General features: G+C 35.4%; 2 protein-coding genes and 1 long non-coding RNA gene across 3 annotated transcripts; 1 reads left to right on the top strand and 2 right to left on the bottom strand.

Annotated features, from left to right (window-relative positions):
* Positions 1-2,438: 2,438 nt before the first annotated feature.
* LOC141404739 (uncharacterized) lies at positions 2,439-3,247 on the bottom strand. Its single transcript, XR_012413073.1, has 2 exons — positions 2,816-3,247; positions 2,439-2,764 (listed from the first exon to the last, which is right to left on the bottom strand). It is a non-coding gene; the product is annotated as an uncharacterized lncRNA (long non-coding RNA).
* Positions 3,248-5,594: 2,347 nt separating this feature from the next.
* On the bottom strand, positions 5,595-8,144 carry Echs1 (Enoyl-CoA hydratase, short chain 1). Its single transcript, XM_073990759.1, has 3 exons — positions 7,902-8,144; positions 6,611-7,329; positions 5,595-5,862 (listed from the first exon to the last, which is right to left on the bottom strand). The coding sequence occupies exons 1-3, from the start codon at positions 7,999-8,001 to the stop codon at positions 5,797-5,799; spliced, it is 885 nt and encodes a 294-aa protein (XP_073846860.1). The 5' UTR covers positions 8,002-8,144; the 3' UTR covers positions 5,595-5,796.
* A 6,078-nt stretch (positions 8,145-14,222) lies between these two features.
* LOC141405892 (dynein regulatory complex protein 1 homolog) lies at positions 14,223-19,138 on the top strand. Its single transcript, XM_073990758.1, has 8 exons — positions 14,223-14,563; positions 14,628-14,791; positions 16,839-17,677; positions 17,751-17,910; positions 18,144-18,373; positions 18,448-18,618; positions 18,674-18,804; positions 18,866-19,138. The coding sequence occupies exons 1-8, from the start codon at positions 14,358-14,360 to the stop codon at positions 19,101-19,103; spliced, it is 2,139 nt and encodes a 712-aa protein (XP_073846859.1). The 5' UTR covers positions 14,223-14,357; the 3' UTR covers positions 19,104-19,138.
* Positions 19,139-22,864: the final 3,726 nt, after the last annotated feature.

The following is a 22,864-nucleotide window of genomic DNA, read 5'->3' as shown; positions in this document are numbered from 1 at the left end:
TACATAGTTTCGTAAACATTTTTTTGTTGCATGCATTTTGTCAGGTCTTTATTACTTTATGTCTTTGAAATGACTTACCAGTTTCATGATTTGTTTGCCTGAGTTGAAAATTGTATCAATCCTCGCCGTATGGAAATAATATAGTACTATGTTTACATTTACGAAATCCACACGATTTCAACTGTCAATTCCTTTGTGCATACGTCAAATGAAATCTCATATGCAATCCATTAGATTTCATTTGACGTTTAAGCAATGGAATTGACAGTTCAAATCGACTGGATTTCGTAAATGTAAACCTAGCATAAGATACTGAAGAGCGTCATACGAACGATGAGTTTCAGATATTCTTTGTGTTCCACCATCACGACGCCGAACAATAATCAGCCCTATTCTGAACATTCCCATGGGAACTGTTTCCCATGGGAGCGAAATTTCCCATTCCCACGTTTTCCATATTCTCAACTACGTGGGAACATCAAATCATGGGAATTGAATTTTCGAAATTCGAAATTAGTTACACCAAATAATGATAGCATACTTTTAGGGGGCTGTAATTTTGTTTTGTAATACAAAATGCCTATTTGCATTGAATTCGCGGTTTTTGAATTAGATTAGCAAAAGCACAACTTACTTAATTCAACAACCGTGCATTGATTTATGGATTTTTTAAGTGAATGGAGTCAACGATGTGTGTTGTTCTAATAAGCACATTTTCTTCAGATTGTGCGAATTGGTGTAAGCATTTTTTAATTAGTAGGCAAACATAATTTTTATGTAAAAAGTAATAGGAACTTTTTAAGTTTGTAACGAATTTAAAAATTGTATGTTGATACCGAGTAATTTTAGTTAGGGGTTTAACGAGTATATCGCTAGTTTTACTTATTCCTAATGATCGCTAGAACTCGTATTTTGCATATTTTTAAAAAAATTCAAAAAGATAAGTTCGGATATTTTTCTCGATTATTACATATTTTTGCTTGTTATTACATATCGTCACCATAAATATCCGAAGACGTATCTCAAAAAAAAAAAAATAATAATAATAATAAAATACGTTTGTGATTGAATCTAAAACTAAAACACATGCCCTTGCAAAATTTCAAGCTTCTACGTTCAAAAATAACGATCCTATTCAAGATAAGGCATTTCGGAAAATGGAATAGCATTGCAAAAATTTAGCATATATGTATGTACGTTTGTGTGATCGTTGTCGTTGAGGAGACTAACACGTTTTCAATAGAACGTTAGTCGTCTGATTTAAAAAACCCGAAGGTTATTTTACGAAAATGAATAAAAGTTGTAAAGATTGTATATATTATGGTTATTTTCCAATATATTTTAATAATTATTGCCAAAAATTTTGAAATTGATTTGTTTTTACTTGCTGTGCTGCGTTAATAGAATCAACCATGACTCTTTTTCTCGTATTTCAATACATATGGTCTGTTCCAGAACTACAAAAATCTACTAATGTTTACTACTTTTTTTTTTTTTTTTTTTTTTTTTTTTGTTTTGTTCGATAACATAAAGGACAATTTTTTATCGGTGTAAAACATGTTAGATTCTTGCAGGTTTTTGTATCATATAAGAATATGCCAAATCCGAAGTCGTCTAATGACATATCGATAACTTACTTTCTCAACCTCGTATCTTAAAAAATACAACTTTTCAGGAGAGACAAAAAACGATTTATCTCTTGATATATCGGTGTTCGGGTAATAGTGTAAAACGCAATTATTAGGGAATTGAGGGCATCTATGCATATTAGTAGTAATAATATATTAGGGGTCGATCATCGATAACAATTATCGTTGAGTGGCGTTGCCAGTTGTCAAAATTGATCCACGTATGACAACTCTCAACTGAAGTTGCGAATCTCAGTTGACGAAGCGGCTGTTTTTCAGCAACCACCAGTTTTCAGTTGCAGTGAACATTTTCGAAGAAACAAGAAGTAAAATAGAAGGAAAAATAAACATTTTGTTAACAATTATTGATTCTTTGCACCATTAATTAATTTTGTGTATCAATATGGTGAAAATAACGACAAAGCAGCAGTTGAAATATTAATTGATAAACTGAGTAAAAATACAAACTTAGCCCGAGGAGTTCGGGAGTTTTGGTGAAACCAAAGCCACAGCGGATGAAGCGTGGAGGTCCATTTCGGACAGTTTAAACAGCCATGAACCTCCAACACGAACACCTGAAGAGTGACAGAGTCTGGATTCAATTTAAAGCAAAGTTGAAAAAGAAAATGCCTCAAAATAAAATAAACTTCAACGACACTGGTGATGGTCCATCACAATAAGTGAATTTATCACCTTTGGAGCGGACAGCAGCAAATCTTTTGCAAATGAATTTGGTGACAAATACAGTAGGTTCAGTTTAAGTACAAATGACGAACATCCTTCATCTATATAGTCAATTACACCAGGGAATTTCGTTTTTGAATAAAAATGGTTTTTATTTTGCCTTTTTTCCTCCTCTGTCAACTTCGAAACGATCCAATTTTGGCACAATTTCTCCTCTATCAAGTGGACAACTTCTTTCAATACTCTCGACAATGTAGATTGAGCCATGCAATTGTTGAAATCATTGCCATGGGACTTTTGGAAACTTCCGTCCTCCAAGAATCGCAACGCTGCGCACACTTTTAAAAGTGGGGGTATTGCTGTTGATCTGTAACTTACTTTGAAGTCATCCTTTAACGTTTCCACAACGTAAACTACGGCATCCTTTGGCAATCGAAAATACGGCCTTAAACCTGAAATAATTTACTGATTATACAGATCTTTCCACATGATCATCAGCTTACAGTGCAGATGGCAATTCCAATGGATTCGACTTGTTCCTCACATTTCTTCTAATATCTTCTAATAGATGCAATGTCCTGTACATTTTCTTCATCATCAAAAAATAATTCCACCGAACTTATCATTTTTTGGGACAGCAAATAAAACTTGACGATCCGAAGATTCAATGGTTATATTCCAATCTTGGGTCGTTTTCCAAAACTCAGCCAAAATATTAAAATATTGTCCAGAATACACAAAAGAGTTATCCAAAGCGCAATTATTTTTAAAATGTTTTTTTTTTTCGAATAGAGGTCACAAGTTTGAAAAAACACTGATCGATAACATGTTTATCGACCACCCAGTTGAGTTGACATTAATGGTACAACATTTCGTCTCAGTCGCGCAGACAACTGACAACGCAACTCAAGTTTAGTGGCAATAGAAGATAGACCCATTAATCTTTTTCCGTTTAAGCACGAAACGCAATTATTAAGATACGAGTTTGCTGCATTAACAATAATTTCAATTTTTGTTACTTGATGAATAAGATACTAGTTTGTTGAATTCATAATTGAGAACAAAAACTACTCCGTTAACCGCACTTTAGATTCATACGTTAGTATGTACATGGAAGTACTATTTAGTTTTGTGCATACACATACAGTGGCGAACAAAAATGAGTATATGTTGACTAATTTCAACGTATTTTCTAAATAGTAACACCACGCAACACGAACAAATTAACCATATTCGGACACTGCAGCGTTGTCTCTGTCACATAAACTTTGCTGTTATGGGCTTTCAAGGATTAGGGTCCTAGATGTCAAAAGCGATCATTTTTCTCTCTGAGTCAAAGATGTAGAAGAAATTTATTGATATTTTAGGCACATTTTAGTTAGTTGTTTAATTGAATTTTTAACAGTTTGATAGCTATAGACAAACACCCTCCCCGTCCCAAATAAAAAGAAGAAGTAAGTAGGGATTTTGTCCTTCAAAATGACGTTTCAGGTATTTTATATGTTAACCATTTTTGTTCTTTATGGCAAAAGCTACACGTTTGCCTTTAAGAGTAAATCGAAATTCTTAATTGGTTTAAAGCTATGAGCCTAAAAAATATTCCTCTTGATACCAAGGCCTCAAATGTTTGGGCCTCATAACAACAAAAATGCATGTAATAGCGACAAACGCCGAGACATGTATCTCTTCTTTTTTAGTCTTCTATTACGCAGCAGTGTCAGAATATGATTAATTGTTTTGTGTAATAATACTGTTATTATTTACAAAATATTTTAATATTAATTTTACTACTAGTCTTATTGTTCGAATTTGCAAAAACCCTTTTATACAACTATCCTGCTCTCTATCAGTGTTCAAATATTCCAATTTTAGTACACAGTCTTATCACACACCTACGTATTAATAGGTACCCTCACCCAAAATTTCAAGATTCTAGATTCAGCCGCTCTCTCCTCGGTGTTGATTACCAGTCAGTCAATCAAATTGTACAATTTGAAGTACTTGTTTTTACCTTTTTAATTTCTTGTACGCATTTGAAAAAGCGAGTCTTATCACACACCTAATCATCGATAGAAATCCTCACTCAAAATTTCAGTATCCTTGCTTCTGCCGTTTCGCCTGGGAATTAAGATAAGAGTTTGATGTAGTTACGAAAATAGGAGTGAATGAGATACGAGAATATATTTGATCCATTTTCACAGAATAGCGACAACATATTGAGAAAATAAGTTGTTGCACTAATAAAACGAAAAAATAGCAATCGTTTGATATGAAAATATCAAAATCACATTTTTCTAAGATACGAGGTTGAGAAAGTAAAGCATCGATATTTTACAGTACATTTTGTATGCTTTTATTAAGCAAACGATTATAAATATTTGTAATAATTTTGTCGTGTAGATGTCTTAAAATATGAAATTACATAAAAATATGAAATTTCTTGATTTTTTTTTTTTCAAATTCCCACACTGTTTGCTGGGGAGATTTTTCCCACAAAAAGACACAAAATTCTCCCACAATTCAAGATAGAGAATGTATACTTTTTTCCCATGGGAACAAATTCCCAATTCGAACTTCATTCAGAATGAGGGGAGATGGGAAATGGGGAAAAAACTCCCACAAAATTTTATTCAGAATACGAAAATGTGGGAATGGGAAAAAATTCCCAACTCCCATGCGTTCAGAATAGGGCTGTATATTTTCTTCTCTATTATCAAAAAATAGTTCAACTATAAATTTTGTGTACAACTTGTTCTGATATTTTTTCCTCATTAATTCAAATCAAAAAAAAAAAAAAAAAAACACGCTACGCTACGTCGCCGATAACTTGTGTTTGGTATAACATAGTGGTACGTGGAATCTTTTCTGTTGTAAAAATGTAAGCTAGACCAATCTAATACTGTAAATTGCAAATTTGATATGTCTAGAAAATATTTATTTAATTTTTGTTCAATTGGGTTCATTCTTTTTGGTAACTCCCCCACAAACGCTAAGGCATTTGCCCTAAAATCCAGTTAGGACTGGTCGTTTGGATAATTTTTACCAAACTCTTCTTTCCCTTTTCTCCGTTTGAAGTGACTAATATGTCGCACCTTCTTGAACCTAACCTAATATAATTCTTCATTCATTCGTCCGGCTCCTTCCATAACTTATTTGCACATGTTTAAAATTATCACCAATGACAGTTTATCTAAGTTTATGTACACCTATTGTACGATAAGATAAATGTGATAAATACTTATCATAAGATTTGTTTTTAGTTGTAAAAGAAATTTAAAATACCCTTTTTTCTTATTTTATATGGCTTCAGTGTATATATTTTCGTGATCTTTTTTAAGAATTAACACAGTTACAAAAAAATGTGAAAACTTAGTTTTCAATATCAAAAATAGATATAAATGCATTACTGGTAAATTGTTGTTGGACTTTGATTCTTAAATTTGCTCAGCAATATTTAGTTTTTTTAAGGCGATTAAATGTAAATTTAGTTGTTGTTGAATTTGGCTGGGCGTTTTTCAACGAAGGCGGTCATACCTTCCTTGCGGTCCTCCTGTAAAGTGAAAGAAAGAAAAATTTGAAAAGTTTGAACATTTTTTTAAAGTGGGAAAAATAAATAAGTGTAAGATATTGATATTCTTTCACTCCTTTAGTGTTAATAGGCTTGAAGGCTTCTATGAGAAGACCTTAAAGTCTTCAATGGAAGACCTTAAAGTCTTCAATGATATGACCCTAAATAAAGTTTCTATGAGAAGTCCTTTAGAGTTTTCTTTGAGAAGACCTTAAAGTCATCTATTAGAAGACCTTAAAGTCATATATTAGAAGACCTTAGTCTTCTTTGAGAAGATTTTAAAATCTTCTGTGAGAAGTCCTTAAAGCCTACTATGAGAAGACCTTAATGTCATATGTGAGAGGTCATTCAAGTCTTCTATGAGAAGACCTTAAAGTCTTCTATGAGATGACCTTAAAGTCTTCTACGTAAAGACTTTAAAGTCTTCTATAAGAAAACCTTAATGTCACTACAGGAGAGCTTCAAGTCTTCTACGAGAAGATCTTGAAAAAGTCTTCTATAAGAAGGCCTTCAGGTCTTCTAAGGGAAGCCCTTCAAGTCACCAATGAGAAAACTTGAAGGTCTTCTATAATAATATCTCATAGTATTCCATTAAAGAGAGAAGACGTAGAAGTTTTATATGAGAAGACCTACGACCTTATATGAAAAGACCTTAATGTCTTAAACATGTTGATCCTAAAGTCTTTATAAAAATTATATTTATAAATTTGGGGAAAAAACTTGTACTTACAGTTGAGAAAGTGGCGTGGAAAGTCCTCCTCTCGTATTTCAAACCCTCTTGCAAAGTGGTTTCGTAGGCAGTGTTAACGGCTTCCTTGCATAATTGAACAATCAATTGGGAGTGGGTACCGATCTTTTCACCTAATTTAACAGCTTCAGCAACCAATTGATCGGCGGGAACAACCTTGCTGACCAAACCAGTCTTCTCAGCTTCAGCAGCGCTGATCATGTTACCGGTCAAGCACATTTCCATGGCCTTGGACTTGCCAACGACACGGGTCAAACGTTGGGTGCCACCAGCACCGGGAATGGTACCCAAAGCAATCTCAGGTTGACCAAATTTAGCCTTATCACCAGCATAGATGATATCGCACATCATGGCCAATTCACAACCACCTCCCAATGCATAACCGTTGACGGCAGCAATAATGGGTTTTTGGCACTTAGCGACACGGGTCCAGTCATTCAAGAAATTTCCCATAATGCATTGGGAATAGGTGTTGGGTTGCATTTCCTTGATGTCAGCACCAGCGGCAAAAGCCTTCTCGCTACCGGTAATAACAATGGCTGCAATGCTGTTATCCTTTTCGTATTGATCCAAGGTCGAGCTCAATTCCTTCATCAAACCATTGCACAAAGCATTCAAGGCTTTTGGGCGATTCAAGGTGATGACGGCAACATTTTTCTTTTCACCAGCCAATTCGGTTTTGATGAATTCAAAGTTGTTGGCTGTGGGGGTGGGAAGAGACAGAATCAATTAATTAAATCTTATAGAATATATAGTGAGCAATGTAGAAATAATTATCTATGCAACTCGTGTGGAGAATAATAAGAGGCCATAAACATTTGCATAGATAAAAAGAGTGCGGGTCTGTCTGATAATTCTGGAACTAATTGGTCTCAACATCAATTGATAAGAAATTGTGGATTTCATTATTTAACTGCCATAATATAAATCCGAGAACATATTCCCATCTAAGTTATCAATTGGCAAAGTTCAAAGTGTTAATAGTTTAAAACATAAAAACGTTAAAAATAAAAATTGTTGACCCTCTAAGAAGTTACGTAATGTGTTATCACTGTTTTTCTTCCATAACTATTAAAGTGGAAAACAAAACAAAAAGTCTTCTAAAAACTACCGGCACTTTAATCAAAGCAACCCAATGTATTTTTCATTATCACTGATGCACTTTCTCTGCCATTAACCCCAAAGAAGGTCAAACAAATCAATAGAGCTCACTATTAATTAACTATTAAAAGACAAGAGGAGGGAGGATGAACTGCATCAAATTCCAACTTACCAGCAGCACAATAGAAACGTGGAACAAATTGTTGGTTTTTAGCAGCAACCTGCAACATTTGATGGGCACGACCGGCCACAGTTTTCATGATTTGTGCCATTTTCTTTGATTTGCTGAGCGACGACGAAATCTGGAATAGTCGTTGAAGAAAATTTATTACTTAACATGATCTAATTGAGGGGAGAGGGGAGACATTTCTGCACGGATAGTTTGTACTTACTTACGGACCACTGGAACAAGAATGATCATTTTTTGCTCGTTTGCGCAAAATAAGACAGCCGGTTAAAGGTTTCTACAGATTGATTGTGGCGTACGTATAGAACGTAATGTGCATAACAAAACGTTACAGTTTTACTATTTGTAATGTAAATTAATATAAAATATTACTTTGTGGAGAATAATAAGCAGATGTACGGGACCTACATAATAGTACGTTTAAATATAAGCGGACTTAACAAACCCACTAGGTTTCAAATGTCAATTCCTTTACTAGGCGTTTACACCAGACAATTTGTCTTCAAATACAACTCTGATTTACTTATGGGTACTTTACACGATATGTTTTTACATATGAGTTGTCACTTTGCATATACATCTTGTATTGGAGAAGTGACAACTCATATGTAAAAAAACATACCGTGTAAAGTACCCATAACACATACATACATTTGACGGCTGTCTCCCAGCTGTCCATCAGTTTTTCACAGACAGTAGGGTTATCAAATATTTGACATTTTTTGTAAAAATGTGTGAGATAATAATTGAAATGTGTTGAAAACAAAAGAACATGAACAAAAACAAAATATGTGTACGGAAAATAAAAGGAAATCGATGATTTTCATTCATAATTTTACAACTGTTTTTGCAGTTGTCTGGACGCCTACGTCACCCAGGCAAGTTTTGGGGTTTTGACAATCAATACATGTACTCAACTGTCCTGTCATGTGTAAACGCAGGGTTACATGAGAACTACAAACAAGGCTACCACAGTTTATACAGTTGGCCATTCAGAGTTCTGTTAACAACATTTGACAACAAACATAATAGATTGTTCATTATTGTGATTTGATTTCCTTTGTATTTTATGTATTTGACAGCAAACTAAATAGTCAGGGCTAACAAAGACATAAATACAACAAGATAAGACATTTTTTTTGCTATCATTCTTCAGTGAATGGCTTTTGAATTTAACATAATGTTATATTACGATATGGTGATATAACATTTTTTTCTTTTATACATTTTTACGTATTTAACCGAATTTACCGATCCAATTGACATAGAATTATTCTTGAATTGATCCTTGAATTCATAAATTTCGTTTCTGATACCATTACATGAAATGTTCCTCCTTGGTTGCGATTTTGAATTAACTGCAACCTGTTAAGGGTAATGTTTCAATACAAAGTTTCGTAAACATTTTTTGTTGCATGCATTTTGTCTAGTCTTATGTTTGGTTTACATTCGGCGTCTTTTCGTGATTTCGAAGGCGTTTCGTGATTTCGCGCGGAATCATGCAAAATTTATCATGATTTCGCATACAAAAATGAAATCATCTTATTTCGTGATTTCAGCGAAATCAACATCGAAATCACAGTACACATGATATACAACCTTGCTTTTGCCTAAAAAAGTACCAAAAGTTGCAACACTTTTCACGTATCACAATAAACAAGGTAGATGTGCGAATTGCTGGAACAAAATATGTTAATATCAAAATTTGTAAACAACGTGAAAAAATATTAAATTACATTGTTACAATGCTATTTTTCATTGTGTTCACGTACTTTTTTTAATGGTAATGTTAGAAAATAGATCGAATTGTCAAAAATTGCTTCCCCATACAAATTTCTTAAAAAATACGGGAACGAAAAAATGACGGAAATTGCAAAAACTCCAGCAAAAATGCCAAAATTAGCGTATTAGCCATCGTGTTCAGATGCCAAAAAACATGCTGCTAGTTTTTACTTGGCCAAATTTTTATAGCAGAGAACAGGAGAAGAGGCTTTTATTCAAAATCAAGTGCAAGTCTTGCTAGATTTCGGAGTACTGGAACGCATTTCTAGCACTAAACGGGGAAAATACTGCAAGTAGTAATATTTTGCAGTTTCTGAACACAACTTTTATGTATCAAAATTTATTATTATAATGTCTCAACGATAAAATCATTTTTTAGCTTTAAATTTCTTAGTATTATAAACAATTAATACGATATATAGATAATTTTACGATCATTTTCGAAATAAAGCAGTAAAGTTCTATATTGTCGTAAATTTTTGATGATTAATTCAATTTACAACAATTTTTTTCGAAAATTCATGTTCGATCAGCTGCGCATTTGCATCTACCTTGATTATTGTGATATGCTTGAAATCAACAAAAAAATAAGTGTAAACACCGGGGTGTATTTCAGGATTTCGTGAAATCCAGTGGATTTTAGAGCGCAAGTGTAAACTTGGCATTAGTTGTATTTATGTCTTTGGGGCTAACTAGTTTGGGCTGAATGGCCAACTGTATAAACTGTGAAGGCAACCAACATTAAGCGGTTGTCTTTATCAATTTGGAGAAAATAAACATGTTAAAATTAGATTTTTATCGAAATATCAAAAATTTTCGTAACAAAAAATACCAAAAATAAATAAAATAAATGTAAATGTTTCTATTCTATATATGCGTGCTTAAATTTCAAGGTTTTTTTCCTAAAAAGTTCTCAAAATTCATTACATCGTTTATAATTCGATCATAAAAATATGATCGTTTTTAAAACGAGAAAAATAAACGATTATGGGATTGCAGCACACGTTGTTTTGATCAAAATTTCTATAGAACACAGTGCAATATGAAACCGATATCGAAAACAATTCGAAATCGAAAAATGTACATTCATCACACCTACAGTCGTTTTTGACTCGTTTTGCGATCGAAATCGATTTCCATCACATACCTGTATATATATTTTTTTTTTGTATATTCGTTACAGAACATTCAGAAACACAAAATACAGTTTTTTTTCTGAGCAAACAGGGGTAAAATCTCAATCCACGATTGTAAATAAAACAAATGAATTAAGGCAATTAATTATTTATTAGTGTCAACGTACATGTAAACAAAATAAGGAAGTGCCCACAGTTTATACAGTTGGCCATTCAGAGTTCTGTTAACAACATTTGACAACAAACATAATAGATTGTTCATTATTGTGATTTGATTTCCTTTGTATTTTATGTATTTGACAGCAAACTAAATAGTCAGGGCTAACTAGTTTGGGCTGAATGGCCAACTGTATAAACTGTGGAAGTGCCTATAAATTATTGGAATTTGGAACTGCATCAAATTCCAACTTACCGGTAGCACAGTAGAAACGTGGAACAAATTGTTGTTGTATAGCAGCAACTTGTAACATTCCCAGCAAAAAGTTTGCATCCGCGGATGCAGTTGAATCACTACAAGTGTACGGTACATTTGCCGTTGGAGGACATCTTTTCCTATGAATTCACTTATGAATTTTCCAAGAGAGCGCGCAGCTAGGATGCACTCCATTTTGCTTCCACAGCACACAGCTAGGATGCACTCCATTTTCGATCCAAATCACGGCTCAAGATGCAGTGCTTTGGATAGAATTTATATGCATTCTTCGTATTGCATTTTTAATCAGTCTAAAGATGCAATTAAAATGCAAGCCATTGCGAAATATCCCAAAATAAACAAAATGCATTTATTATTTGTGTAAAACAAGAACACAAAGAACTTTATTATATAAACACAAATTAAAAAAAGATTCCATTAAATTCAACAACTTTTGAGCTTACTTCCTCCGCTATCGATTTAATCCAAGCGCATCTGATTTTCTTTCATCATCTTAAAGTTTTTTATGTTGCCTTCCCATCACTAGTTCAGCTTTCGACATGGACTCCAACTCCACTCCATTAAAAATTTCCGTCTCGTGAAGTATCCCAAAAATCTTCGCAACTTAATTTGTTATTTCTTTATTTTATAACAAATTCTTCGAAATTTATACACTCTTGTTTATCTTTTGAAGAAATGTGTAGAGATCAACCAACTGTTTTTTTTTTCGGTAGGGATCTCTACAGCAACTACTTATAAAATTTATCGAACCGAGTGCATTTTTCATAACTCGGTTGGACTACATCGAAAGATGTTGTGTAATTATAACTCCAATTGCACAACTTCCAAAATTTTTTGCTGGGATTTGTCCCGGTCCACACTAGCGTGAATTTCATTAAAAAAATTCATGAAATTAGGTGTTCTTAAATCGAATTCCCCACTACAGCAATTTTATGATTTTAGTCCGTGGTTAGACACACAAATTTCTCGGGAAAGTAAATTCAGTTTTTTTTTGGCAATAGGGGGTAGGAAAGAGTATTGAGGAGCTCTTTCCTCTCCGCTCTCCCCCAAAAAACTTAATTTACTTTCCCGCGAAAATTGTGTGTCTAAACACAGACTTACAGCCTGTTTCTGTATGTCGAAAGAAGAATGTGTGCGAATGAAACACGCCCAAACTTTAGCTTTCCAAATAATTTTACCTTTGCTTTTGCTTCAAAACAAAAAACAAATTTGAAAAATACACAAGAGTTTGGACGTGTTTCATTCGCACACATTCTTCTTTCGACATACAGAAACTGTCTGTTACTCTACTATGGGGGCCGATCGCATAATTTCAAGCAATTTTTTCAATAAAATCACTCTAGTCACTAGATCAGGACTTTGTAGGGCACGCCCAGGGACAGTTTTCATGATTTGTGCCATTTTCTTCGATTTGCTGAGCGACGGCGAAATCTGGAAAAGTCGTTGAAGAAAATTGACTACTTGACATGACCAATTGATGGGAGAGGGGTTGAGGGGAGACATTTCTGCACGGATAGTTTGTACTTACTTACGGACCACTGGAACAAGAATGATCATTTTTTTCGTTTGCGCAAAATAAGACAGCCGGTTAAAGGTTTCTACAGATTGATTGTGGCGTACGTATAGATCGTAATGTGCATAACAAAACGTGGAACAATTTGAGTTTAGGGCCCGGTCCCGGATTTTGATGATATATATACCACACATAGCCCTTGGGTTCCTGAATATAACGATATAAATTTTGTCTTGCACAAGTCCATACTTCCAGAGTTATGGGCCTTCAAAGTTCCACAATCACCAAAGACATTTCTCATTCCCATGTAGAGCCCCCCGGTCCCGAAAATTATTTTTTTAAATTGTATAGTTTTTTCTAGGTGGCCGGCCTTCGGCCGGCGATTTAAGACTTTCTCCTATGGACAGGAGCCAATCGAGGGCACGGGAACAAAATTTTTTTAAATTTAATTTTTTTCTTACTTTAACAAGGGATTTTTGGAACTTCAGAGGCTCATATCTCGGGAAGTATGGACTTGTGCAAGACAAAATGTATATCGTTGTACTCAGGACCTCTATGGCTATCTGTGGTATAGTTATTAACTTAATCCGGGACCGGGTCCTAAGCTCAACTTATGCCCAAAACGTTACAGTTTTACTATTTGTAATGTAAATTAATATAAAAAATTATTTTGTGGATAACAATAAGCAGATGCACGAGACCTACATAAGTCCATGTTTTTAGGATCCTCACAATATATGTAGGGGGTTATCATGAACGGCAATTCCCCGTGAATTTTTTCACTTTCTCCCTTAAGTTGCAACGGCGGAAAGTTGATTGAATATTTATTTCACAATACAAACGATAAGGCCATGTTTATATTATAGCCTTTTGCGGGATACCCTCCTTCATGAGGATTTGTTTGAGGTATATGTAATGGAATTGACATTTATTTATTTATTTTTTTTTTTTTTGAAATTGTTTCAATGAAACACTCTAGTGTGACCTTCGACATAAGAGCACACAAGGTAGGCAAAAGATTTAGTCCCGCGCCACACTAGAGTAATTTCATTGAAATTTTGGCATGAAACTATGCGTCTATAGATCGAGTTCCATAGACGAGTAAAATCATGAAATTGCTGTTGTGGAGAATTCAACCTAAGAACACCTAATTTCATGAAATTTTTTAATGAAATTCACTCTAGTGTGGACCGGGACTTACCAGCACTGTAGTGCTGCCAAATTTTAGTAGAGTAGTGGTATAGTGGAGTATTGACACCATTTTTAGAACACCGTATTATCGACAAACGACGGTTTTACCTATTTTCATATATATTTGTGGTTAATTTAAGCATACACATGGCACTAAAATACTCTTATTGCCATCTATCGCTTTTTCCTGACATTAACATCATATTGTGAATGAAAATCGTTATTAGCTTTATTTCCTAGTTATATATCGTGAATGAAGCTTTATTTCCTGGTTGCCATGGTCATAATATTCAAAACAAATTTCAATTTGTGTTGTTCAAAAAGCAGTACATTTATTTTCAACAGTTCCGAATCCAACAATCAACAATAAAATTTATTCTCAAGTTATGGAAAATTGCGATGAACAAAATGCTGGAGGTGGCGATGGAGATGCTGAAGGAGGGCCAAAGCAAGAATCTTCCAAGGATAGTCTTCGAACAGGATTCATACCGTATGTGGGCATTAAAAGGGACATAAAAGAGAAACTGCCCCACATTTTCGATATGGGTAGTAAACTTAAAAGGGATAAACTTCATGAGACATTAAAGGATATGTAAGTGCAAAGGATATTATATAAATGAGAAGAATAATTATTTTTTTCTGTTTTTTTTCTTTAGGCCCGAGGGAAAGGATAAAAGTGACATTGAACTTCAATTGGAGAAAAGTGATAAGTGTTTGGAGGAACTTTTGGATTTTGGCAATGAATTGGTCAACAACATTAAAGCAGCCAATGAACAGCAGGAGCTGTTGCAGTGTCGCAGTAAAAAGAAGAGAGAGGAAGGTGAGATTTGGAGGAAGATACGAATTTAATCAATATTCTACGGGTAGAGGTTTTTTGAGATTTTCTGTAGATAGAAGACCTCTCGAAGCCTTCTAATATCAATAGAAGGCCCCTTGAGAAACCCAAAAGAAACCCGTCGGAGGTCTTTTAAAGAACGAATAAGATCTTCTGAGTCTTTTAAAGGCAGAGGGAGACCTCTTAAGGTAAAATAAAACATTTTAGATCTTCTAAGGACAAGATTATACCTCTTGAGGTCTTCTTAACGCAGAATAAAACTTCTTAAGGTCGGTCTTCCAAAGACAAACGAAGCCTACCTGAGGTTTTCAAAAGGCAAAAGAAGACTCTCGTGATGTCTTCTAAAGGCAGAAGAAGATCTTTTGAGGTATTTTAGTGGCAAAACAGACTCCTTGATGCCATCCAAAGATAAAAGAATGACCTTTGAACCCTTCTAAAGGAAAATTTTTCTCTTAAGGTTTTCTAAAAGCAGAAGAAGATCTCTTGACGTCTTCCAAAGAAAAAAGAATCCCTCCTGAGGATTGCTAATGTTTGCAGAAGACTGTCATGAGGATTTCCAAAGGATAAGGAAAACCTTCCAAGGCCAAACAAAAAACCAAACCTAAAGTAAAAAAGGCCACCTTTTGAGGTCTTCCGAAGGCGAAAGAACACCTCTTGTAGTCCTTCCAAGACAAAAATGAACTTTTGGAGTATAACTGTTGATGTCTTCTAAAGACAGAAGAAGACCTTTACAGTTTTTATCAAGCCAAAAGAAGACATTTTGAAGTCTTATAAAGGAAAAGGAAAATCTTTCGAGGTCTTCCGAAGGCGAAAGAAGACCTTTCGAGATCTTCCAAAGACAAAATAAAGCCTTTTTAGGTCTTCTTAAGGCAGAAGAAGACCGTTTGAGTCGTCTAAATGCTGTTCAGAACACTTTGCCTTTTAGGAAACTTCGACATATTTTCTTCTGCGTTCAGGACAGCTAAAGTTGTTCTATTCAGTCTTTAGAAGACTTCAAGAGTTTTTCTTCCGGTTTTAGATGACCTCAAAAGTTTTTCTTCTGTCCTTAAAAGGTCTCGCAATGTCGTTTTCGTTTTTTACAAGAACTTTAGATAGAGGTCTTTTACAGGAGGTTTTCTTTAGTCTATAAAAGGCCCAAGAGGTCTTCTGCAGACTCTAAAGGACCTCAATCGGTTTTCTGTTGCAAATATCAGATCTTAAGAGTGCTTCTGTTGCCTATAGAAGACTCCATGAGGCTTTCTGTTGGCCACAGAATACCTCAAAAGTTCCTCTGTTTACTCAAGAGGTCTTATGTTGCCTATAGAAGACCTCGATAGGTGTTTTGTTGCCTATAAAGGACCTCAATAGGTCTTTTGTTGCCTATAGATGACATCAAGGGGTCTTCTGTAGCCTACGGAAGACCTCAAGGAGTCTGCTGTTGCCTATAAAGGACCTCAGAAGGTCTTCTGTTGCTTATAGACCTCAAGAGGTGTTCCGTTGCCTATGAAAGACCTGAAGAGGTCTTATGTCCTGTATAAAATACATAAACAGGTCTTCTGTCGGCTTATTATTATTTAGAAGACCACAGGATCTCTTCTTCTGTCTTTAGAAGACCTCAGGAGTTTGTATCCTGTCTTTAGAAGCTCCCAAAAATTATTCATCTATTTTTAGAAGACCTTAAAAGGTGTTTTTTCTGTCTTCAGAATATCCCAAAAGATCTTCTTCTGTCGTTTGAAGACATCAAAGGGGTCTGCCTCTGCCCTTTTAAGAGCTCCCGACGTCCGCTTCTCTATTTATAAGTGCTGAAGGGGCTTTCTTCTGTCTTTGAGAACCTCAAGAGGTCTTCTTTTGTCTTTAGAAGACTTCGTGTGTCCCTTATCTCTCTTTGGAAGACTTTAACAGGTTTTCTTCTGTTTTAGAAGACTTCAAGAGATTTTTTCCAGTCTTCACAAGACGTTAGGAGATGTTCTGCCTATATGAGGGCTTAAGGCCCTCACACACAATTCCCGACGTACGTATTTCAATTATCGTTTCTCCTTCTCTCTTCTTTCAGATCTCCATCAGGAATTGAATAATGAAGCCGAAGAAACTCTCAAGCTTTTCGATGAAATCAATGCCAAGTGGTTGGAAATGAATGAAATGCGGGAACCGATGGCAATATTTGAAGAAATGCAAAAGCAGCGTGAAAGTATAGCCCAAATGATGAGCAGTAAAGATGAGTTGATAGAAAAATGCCAATTGGAGCTGAAACGTATCAATGAAAAATACAATGCCGATCAGGACAAGCAGTCTGAAGATGTTTGTTTCCTGGTCGAAAGAATTGATGATCAAATTGAGTTGCTAAAGAAATCCTATAAGGAAAATCTCCATGAACTCCAAGAGGCAATAGACAGTGAAAAGAAGAAATTACATCAAGCATCGCAGGATAAATGGTCGAGAATGTATGATGATCTTACCGTAAAGGAGGAGCGGAAAATGCATTTAGTCAAAGAAAAGCAGGAGCTTTATGCTGAAGAATTGGAGAAGATACGCACCAAACAGGAAGAGATTACGCGGGCAACACGCATACGCTTGGAAAAAGATGCGGAAATGTTGGAATTGGAAATTCGCAAGACCCGAGCAAATATTTTGATTAATTCCGAAAAGATTGACTACAATTATCAGGTGCTGCAGAAGCGCAACGAGGAGAATATTATCATTAACAATCAGCAAAAACGTCGCGTTGCCAAGTTCAATGAATCCATAGTTCTGCTGAAGCGGAAACTGGACACGCTGAAGCAAAACAATCGCCAGGTTATGGAACGTTATACAGAAGAAATTCAGAAGCTACATGCCAGCATAAATGAACTGCAATTGAAATCGGAACATTTTCGTAAGAGTAATAGGAGTAAGGTAATGTAGGGAGGTGGAGCGTATGCAGGAGGTGTGAATCAAGAAGGGTCTATAAAGTTCTAATCTTTTCCAGTTTAACAAAGTATGGGCCATGCATTTCAAAGAAATTAAGGATTTGCTTAGCAGTGTCTGGGATGTGGATCGGATTTTATATGAACAACAGTTGGGACGCAAGTGGGAAAGACCTGCAACAGATTTGGAGAGTTTGGATTTCACAAAGGCCAAGGGAAATGGTAAGAAAAATACCAAAATGAAACTTGAGGACAGTTTCTGTGAAAGAATAGGGTTCTCAGGGTCTGAGAAGAGAATCCGAAGAAGCGTTTATAGAAAAAATAACTGAAGGCATAAGAAAGTATTTTTTTATGAAAATGTGCCTCAGGACCGGAGGAGGCACCCTTGGGCCCGAGCAGATATTTTTCTGCATTATTTCAAATTAAGTTTTTACAATTTTACTGAATCATTGTAGGTTCCAAACCCAAAACCGCACCGGCTTCATATGGTCGCAATAGGCAGCGCTTATCTTCTTCTGGTAATTCGAGGCCAACGAACAAAAAAGTCAATCAACGCCAGTTAAATGATATATTGCAAAAAATCTCAGATCGTGCAGGATTTTTAATAGAAGAACGCCTGTTGGAAATATTGAAACCCTATACCGATGAAGAAAAATGTTTGGTGCGAATTGAGAATATATTTTCGGTAAGAAGAAGATGAAGAAGTTGGAAAAGATTTTGCGAGAATTTTGAAACTAACAACCTTCCATATATTTCCAGGCTTTGCATATAACCGACATTGATGTGGTCAATAGTTTGGTAAGCTATTTTGAACCCTATTCATGGTGTCCAAATTGTTCAGAGGGTGTGAACCAGAAGTCCCTAAAGGCATTGCATTCATTTAAGGATGGGTCAGTGGAAAGTGAAGACAAATCAGAACGTAGTTCAGAGGTAAGACTAGAACAACTTTAATTTTTCCGGGGCTTAATCACACATTTTTTAATAGGCCTCCTCCAACACCCCTTGTTCTAATCACATTTTGGTAATGGAACCAGCGTTGGTTTTAACAGCTCTAAATGAATTTACCCGCCAACAGATAAGAGGCAAATCGGCAGGTGCCAAACAGGATAATAAGAAGTTTGTAACTCTGTTAGAAATTCCTGATATATCACAAAGTTTAAATTGGTGTACATTTCAGGGACTTGACTTTTGAATCCGAGGTTGACCTCTTGGCATGGGATGAGGATCGCATACGCAGCTATTGGCAACAATTTGCCAATTTTATGCCCCAGGATAAGCAAAATCTGTGGAAAACTATTGAACATGGCCTAAATCATTATTTGGAGGTGCTGAAGAAACGCTCTCAACTCGATGCGGAATGTGTATTTTTACAAAAACAAAATTCGGAATTGAAATATTTATTGCAGAAATTGTAGAAGAAAATATAATTACTTGATTTTTATTTTTAAAATTTACTTTATGTGAGCTATGGGAAAAAGTTTCTTAGAACGTAAAGTCAGATTTTAGCTGTAGAAAAAAACTTTTTTAGGACCTGAGGATAATTTTTTCTCAAAAACATACATCAGGACGTGATTTTAATTTTTGTACGAAAAGATTTTAGGTAAGGGGTTCGAATATTAGGGTAAGGGGTTCTAAGTTATAGGAGTTCGCATAGCTGTTTATAGAAGTTCGGAGGCCAATATAGGTTTTCAAAAGCACATAACAAATCTCAAGAGGTCTTCTGTTAACTACTGAAGACTTCAATATGCATTCTTTTGCTTGATAACACATCTGTGAGTTTTTTTAGAATAAGGCTTATTTTCCATACAAAGCTCTCGCTTACCTTTAAAAGATTTCATGAGGCGTTTTGTTGCCCACAGTAGAGGTATATTTGCCTATGGAAGACCCCGGGGAGGTATTCTGTTGCCTACTGAATACTTCAAGGGGTTGTTTGTATATATAACACCCGAGTAGGTCTTTTGTTGCCTCAAGAAGTCTTATTTTGCTTATTGAAGACCCCAAGAAGTCTTCTGTTGTCTATAGAAAAGCTCAAGGTGGTTGTTGTAGCAGCATAGAAACCTACGTACAAGCATAGTTTGATGCTGAGTTGTCATGGTGGTATCTGTTGAATATAGAAGACCTCAAGAGGTCATCTGTTGAATATAGAAGACCTCAAGAGGGTCATCTATTGAATATAGAAGACCTCATGAGATCTTCTGTTCCCTATAAAAGACCTCAAGAGGTCTTCTGTTTCCTATTGAAGACCTTTAGAGGTCTTCTGTTTCCTATTGAATACCTTAAGAAGTCTTCTGTTGCCTATTAAAGACCTCACGAGGCCTCTTGTTACCTTCGGTTGCCTATAGCAAACCTCAAGAGGTCTTCTGTCACCTATGGAAGACTTCCAGATGTCTTATTTTAGAGGTCCGAATTATAGAAGACCTCAAGAGGTCATCTATTGAATACAGAAGACCTCAAGAGGTCATCTATTGACTATATAAGACCTTATGAGATTTTCTGTTCCTTATAAAAGACCTCAAGAGGTCTTCTGTTGCCTATAGAAGACTATAGAATCTATCGAAAGTCCATTCCTAATTTCAAAATATAGCTCCACAGTTCCAAGGCACCCTCTGGGTTCCTCTCTGGTCCGAACATAATGTGAGAAGTTTCATAAAAGACTGAAAAGGTTATGAGCAGTTCAATAGAGGATTTAATACCTAGGAAGAGTCCGTTTATAACAAAACCATTCCGACCTCAATATGCCTCTATTATGAGGTTCGAACAGATTAGAAAGAAGCCTATTGAGGTACGAAACGATTATGCGAAGCACGAACAAATTATGGGAATATCCATAGAGGTCCGAATAGATTATGAGCAACTCTTTAGAGGTTCGAATAGATTAGAAGGAAGTCTATTGAGGAACCCTATAAAAGTCTGAATAGATTATGAGGAGCCCTATAGGGTTACGAAGAGATTATAAGGGGCTCTATGGAGGTTCGAATAGAATAGAAAGATGTCTGTAGAGGTCGAAATGATTATGAGGAGCCCTATAAAGGTCCGAATAGATTATGAGAAGCTCTGTAGAAGTGATGATAAATGATGAGGATCTCTATAGCGGTTCGAATAAATTAAGAGGAACTCTATAGAGGTCACTGCAGATTATGAGGAACTCTATAGAGGTACGAATAGGTTATGAGGATATCTATGAAGTTGCAAATAGATTAGAAGGAAGTCTGTAGAAGTCGAAACGCTCATGAGAAGCCCAATAAAGGTCCCAATAGAATATGAGGAGTCCTATAGAAGACTGAATAAATTATGAGGAACTCTACAGAGGTCAGAGTAGATTATTAGGAACTCTATAGAGGTCAGAGTAGATTATTAGGAACTCTATAGAGGTTTGAATAGATTATGAGGAGCTCTCTAGAGATCCCAATAGATTACGACGAAGTCCAAATAGATTATGACGAGTCCTGTAGGGCTACAAGGAGCTTCACAGATGTCCGAAAATATAATGAGAACCCCTACAGAAGTACAAATGAATTATAAGTCGGCCTTTAGGGACCCGATGAGAAGATATATAGAGGTCAAAGGAACTCTTTAAAGGTCAGTGTAGATTATGAGGGACTCTAGTGGAATTTCTTTTATAAGAAGAGATGTTTGCACTCTTAACAGAAACCGTAAGAAAACATTTCAACTATTTTTTAAATAGTTTTTTATATGTTCTATAAATATGTACATATGTATGTATTTATTTATATGTATATATTTTTAAATATGAATATTTCCTCTATAAGGATATCTACGGCGACACTTGGAACATTTTTCTATCTGTTGATTCATTTAATGTCAAACATGCGAATTATTATTACCAACACATTCCATAATCCGTAGTAGCAGCTTCTGAACTGCCACATGATGTCACAAAACATCCTTCTCAACTCATCACACCTTAGACTCTCTCAATTTGCATGCATTGATTGCAACAACTCCCTATTCTGAAAAAAAATCATGTCAGAAGATTTGTCGCCTGTCTGGATAATCGTATTAACTTTAAATGCAGTCAATGTCTAGTCGATTATCGTGACATTGACATGGACGAGATGGCTGGCGGCTCTACTCCCCATCAAATAAATAATTCAATTACAAACAAATTGAGGCAGAAAAATGGCAGACGGTACGGGGAAGCAACAGTTTTTAACGCCCTCCTCGACAAAAAAGAAAATACATGAGTGACAGACTGGTCATATCACACACTCACATGAAGTTAAAGAATTTAGATGGGGCACAAGGAGAATGGGGAGTAATGTCTGACCAACGACCAACCATAACCAACCAAGAAAATCTCCACTAATCTCCTTTGTTTAATGTCAAAATTTAATTTTTATGCTAATATTTTTGCAAAAGGATTAAAAATGATATAGAATGCTTTGAAGTTGGAGGTTTTTGATTCTAACAATACATACAGGTTATGTTCTCCAGTTGCGGTGGTTATATTAAATGACCAACCGCCAACCATCAACCCACCATTCATGTTAAAAAACAGTTAATCACTTTAAAGATGACAGTTTAAAGTGTATTTCGAAAATGATAGCCATGCCAGTAAACCGCAACAACAAACAGAAAAAAAAATCATAACATCCAAGAATTCCGCATTGCCGTTTAATAAATTTCAAATGAATATAACCCACTTAATTAAGTGCGAAAAGGTATGTTTCCTGAACAAAAAATACATCTCTCCATGTATGGCTTAAATAGCTTTATAAATTATGGACTCACTTTCAGTTGAAACGAGGGAGAAAAAAAATAACATCATCAAATAACAATGATTCTTTCCCAAAAAATACAAAATACTTTTATACACTGAGAGAAATAGTGCACTTGCACTGCCTATTGCATATTGGCTGAAAAACAGTAGGCCAGTATATTTTATTATTGAAGTATCCTAAAACCATTTTAGCGCCTAGAAGTATGCTCTATTTATCAATATAGTTTTCTCAGACAACTAGACCTTGTCTAGCCCAGTCTGTTCGTTTCATTTCAATCCATAATTATAACCTAGCAATTTGTATCCTAGCATCAAAAATGGCTCCGCAGCTCCAAGATCAGAACTGAATATCAGGAGACTACGAGGAGCGCCAAAGAAGTGCAAATGGGTTTTGAGGATCCCTGTAGGGGTTGTAGAACCTTAGGAGATGTTTAA

The sequence above is a fragment of the Musca autumnalis genome, unplaced genomic scaffold (assembly GCF_047663935.1).
Source record: "Musca autumnalis isolate F117 unplaced genomic scaffold, ASM4766393v1 scaffold_5, whole genome shotgun sequence".
Lineage (NCBI taxonomy): Eukaryota > Metazoa > Arthropoda > Insecta > Diptera > Muscidae > Musca > Musca autumnalis.
Note: the sequence above shows the minus strand (reverse complement) of the source record. Positions and strands in the feature narration are given on the sequence as shown.

Coding starts and splice junctions, on each gene's coding strand:
- LOC141405892 (XM_073990758.1), top strand. CDS start 14,358: ATGGAAAATTGCGATGAACAAAATGCTGGAGGTGGCGATGGAGATGCT. Junction 18,374..18,447: donor GAATTGAGAATATATTTTCG/GTAAGAAGAAGA, acceptor ATATATTTCCAG/GCTTTGCATATAACCGACAT. Junction 18,619..18,673: donor AATCAGAACGTAGTTCAGAG/GTAAGACTAGAA, acceptor ATTTTTTAATAG/GCCTCCTCCAACACCCCTTG.
- Echs1 (XM_073990759.1), bottom strand. CDS start 8,001: ATGGCACAAATCATGAAAACTGTGGCCGGTCGTGCCCATCAAATGTTG. Junction 7,330..7,901: donor ACGTTTCTATTGTGCTGCTG/GTAAGTTGGAAT, acceptor CCACCCCCACAG/CCAACAACTTTGAATTCATC. Junction 5,863..6,610: donor TCCACGCCACTTTCTCAACT/GTAAGTACAAGT, acceptor TTCACTTTACAG/GAGGACCGCAAGGAAGGTAT.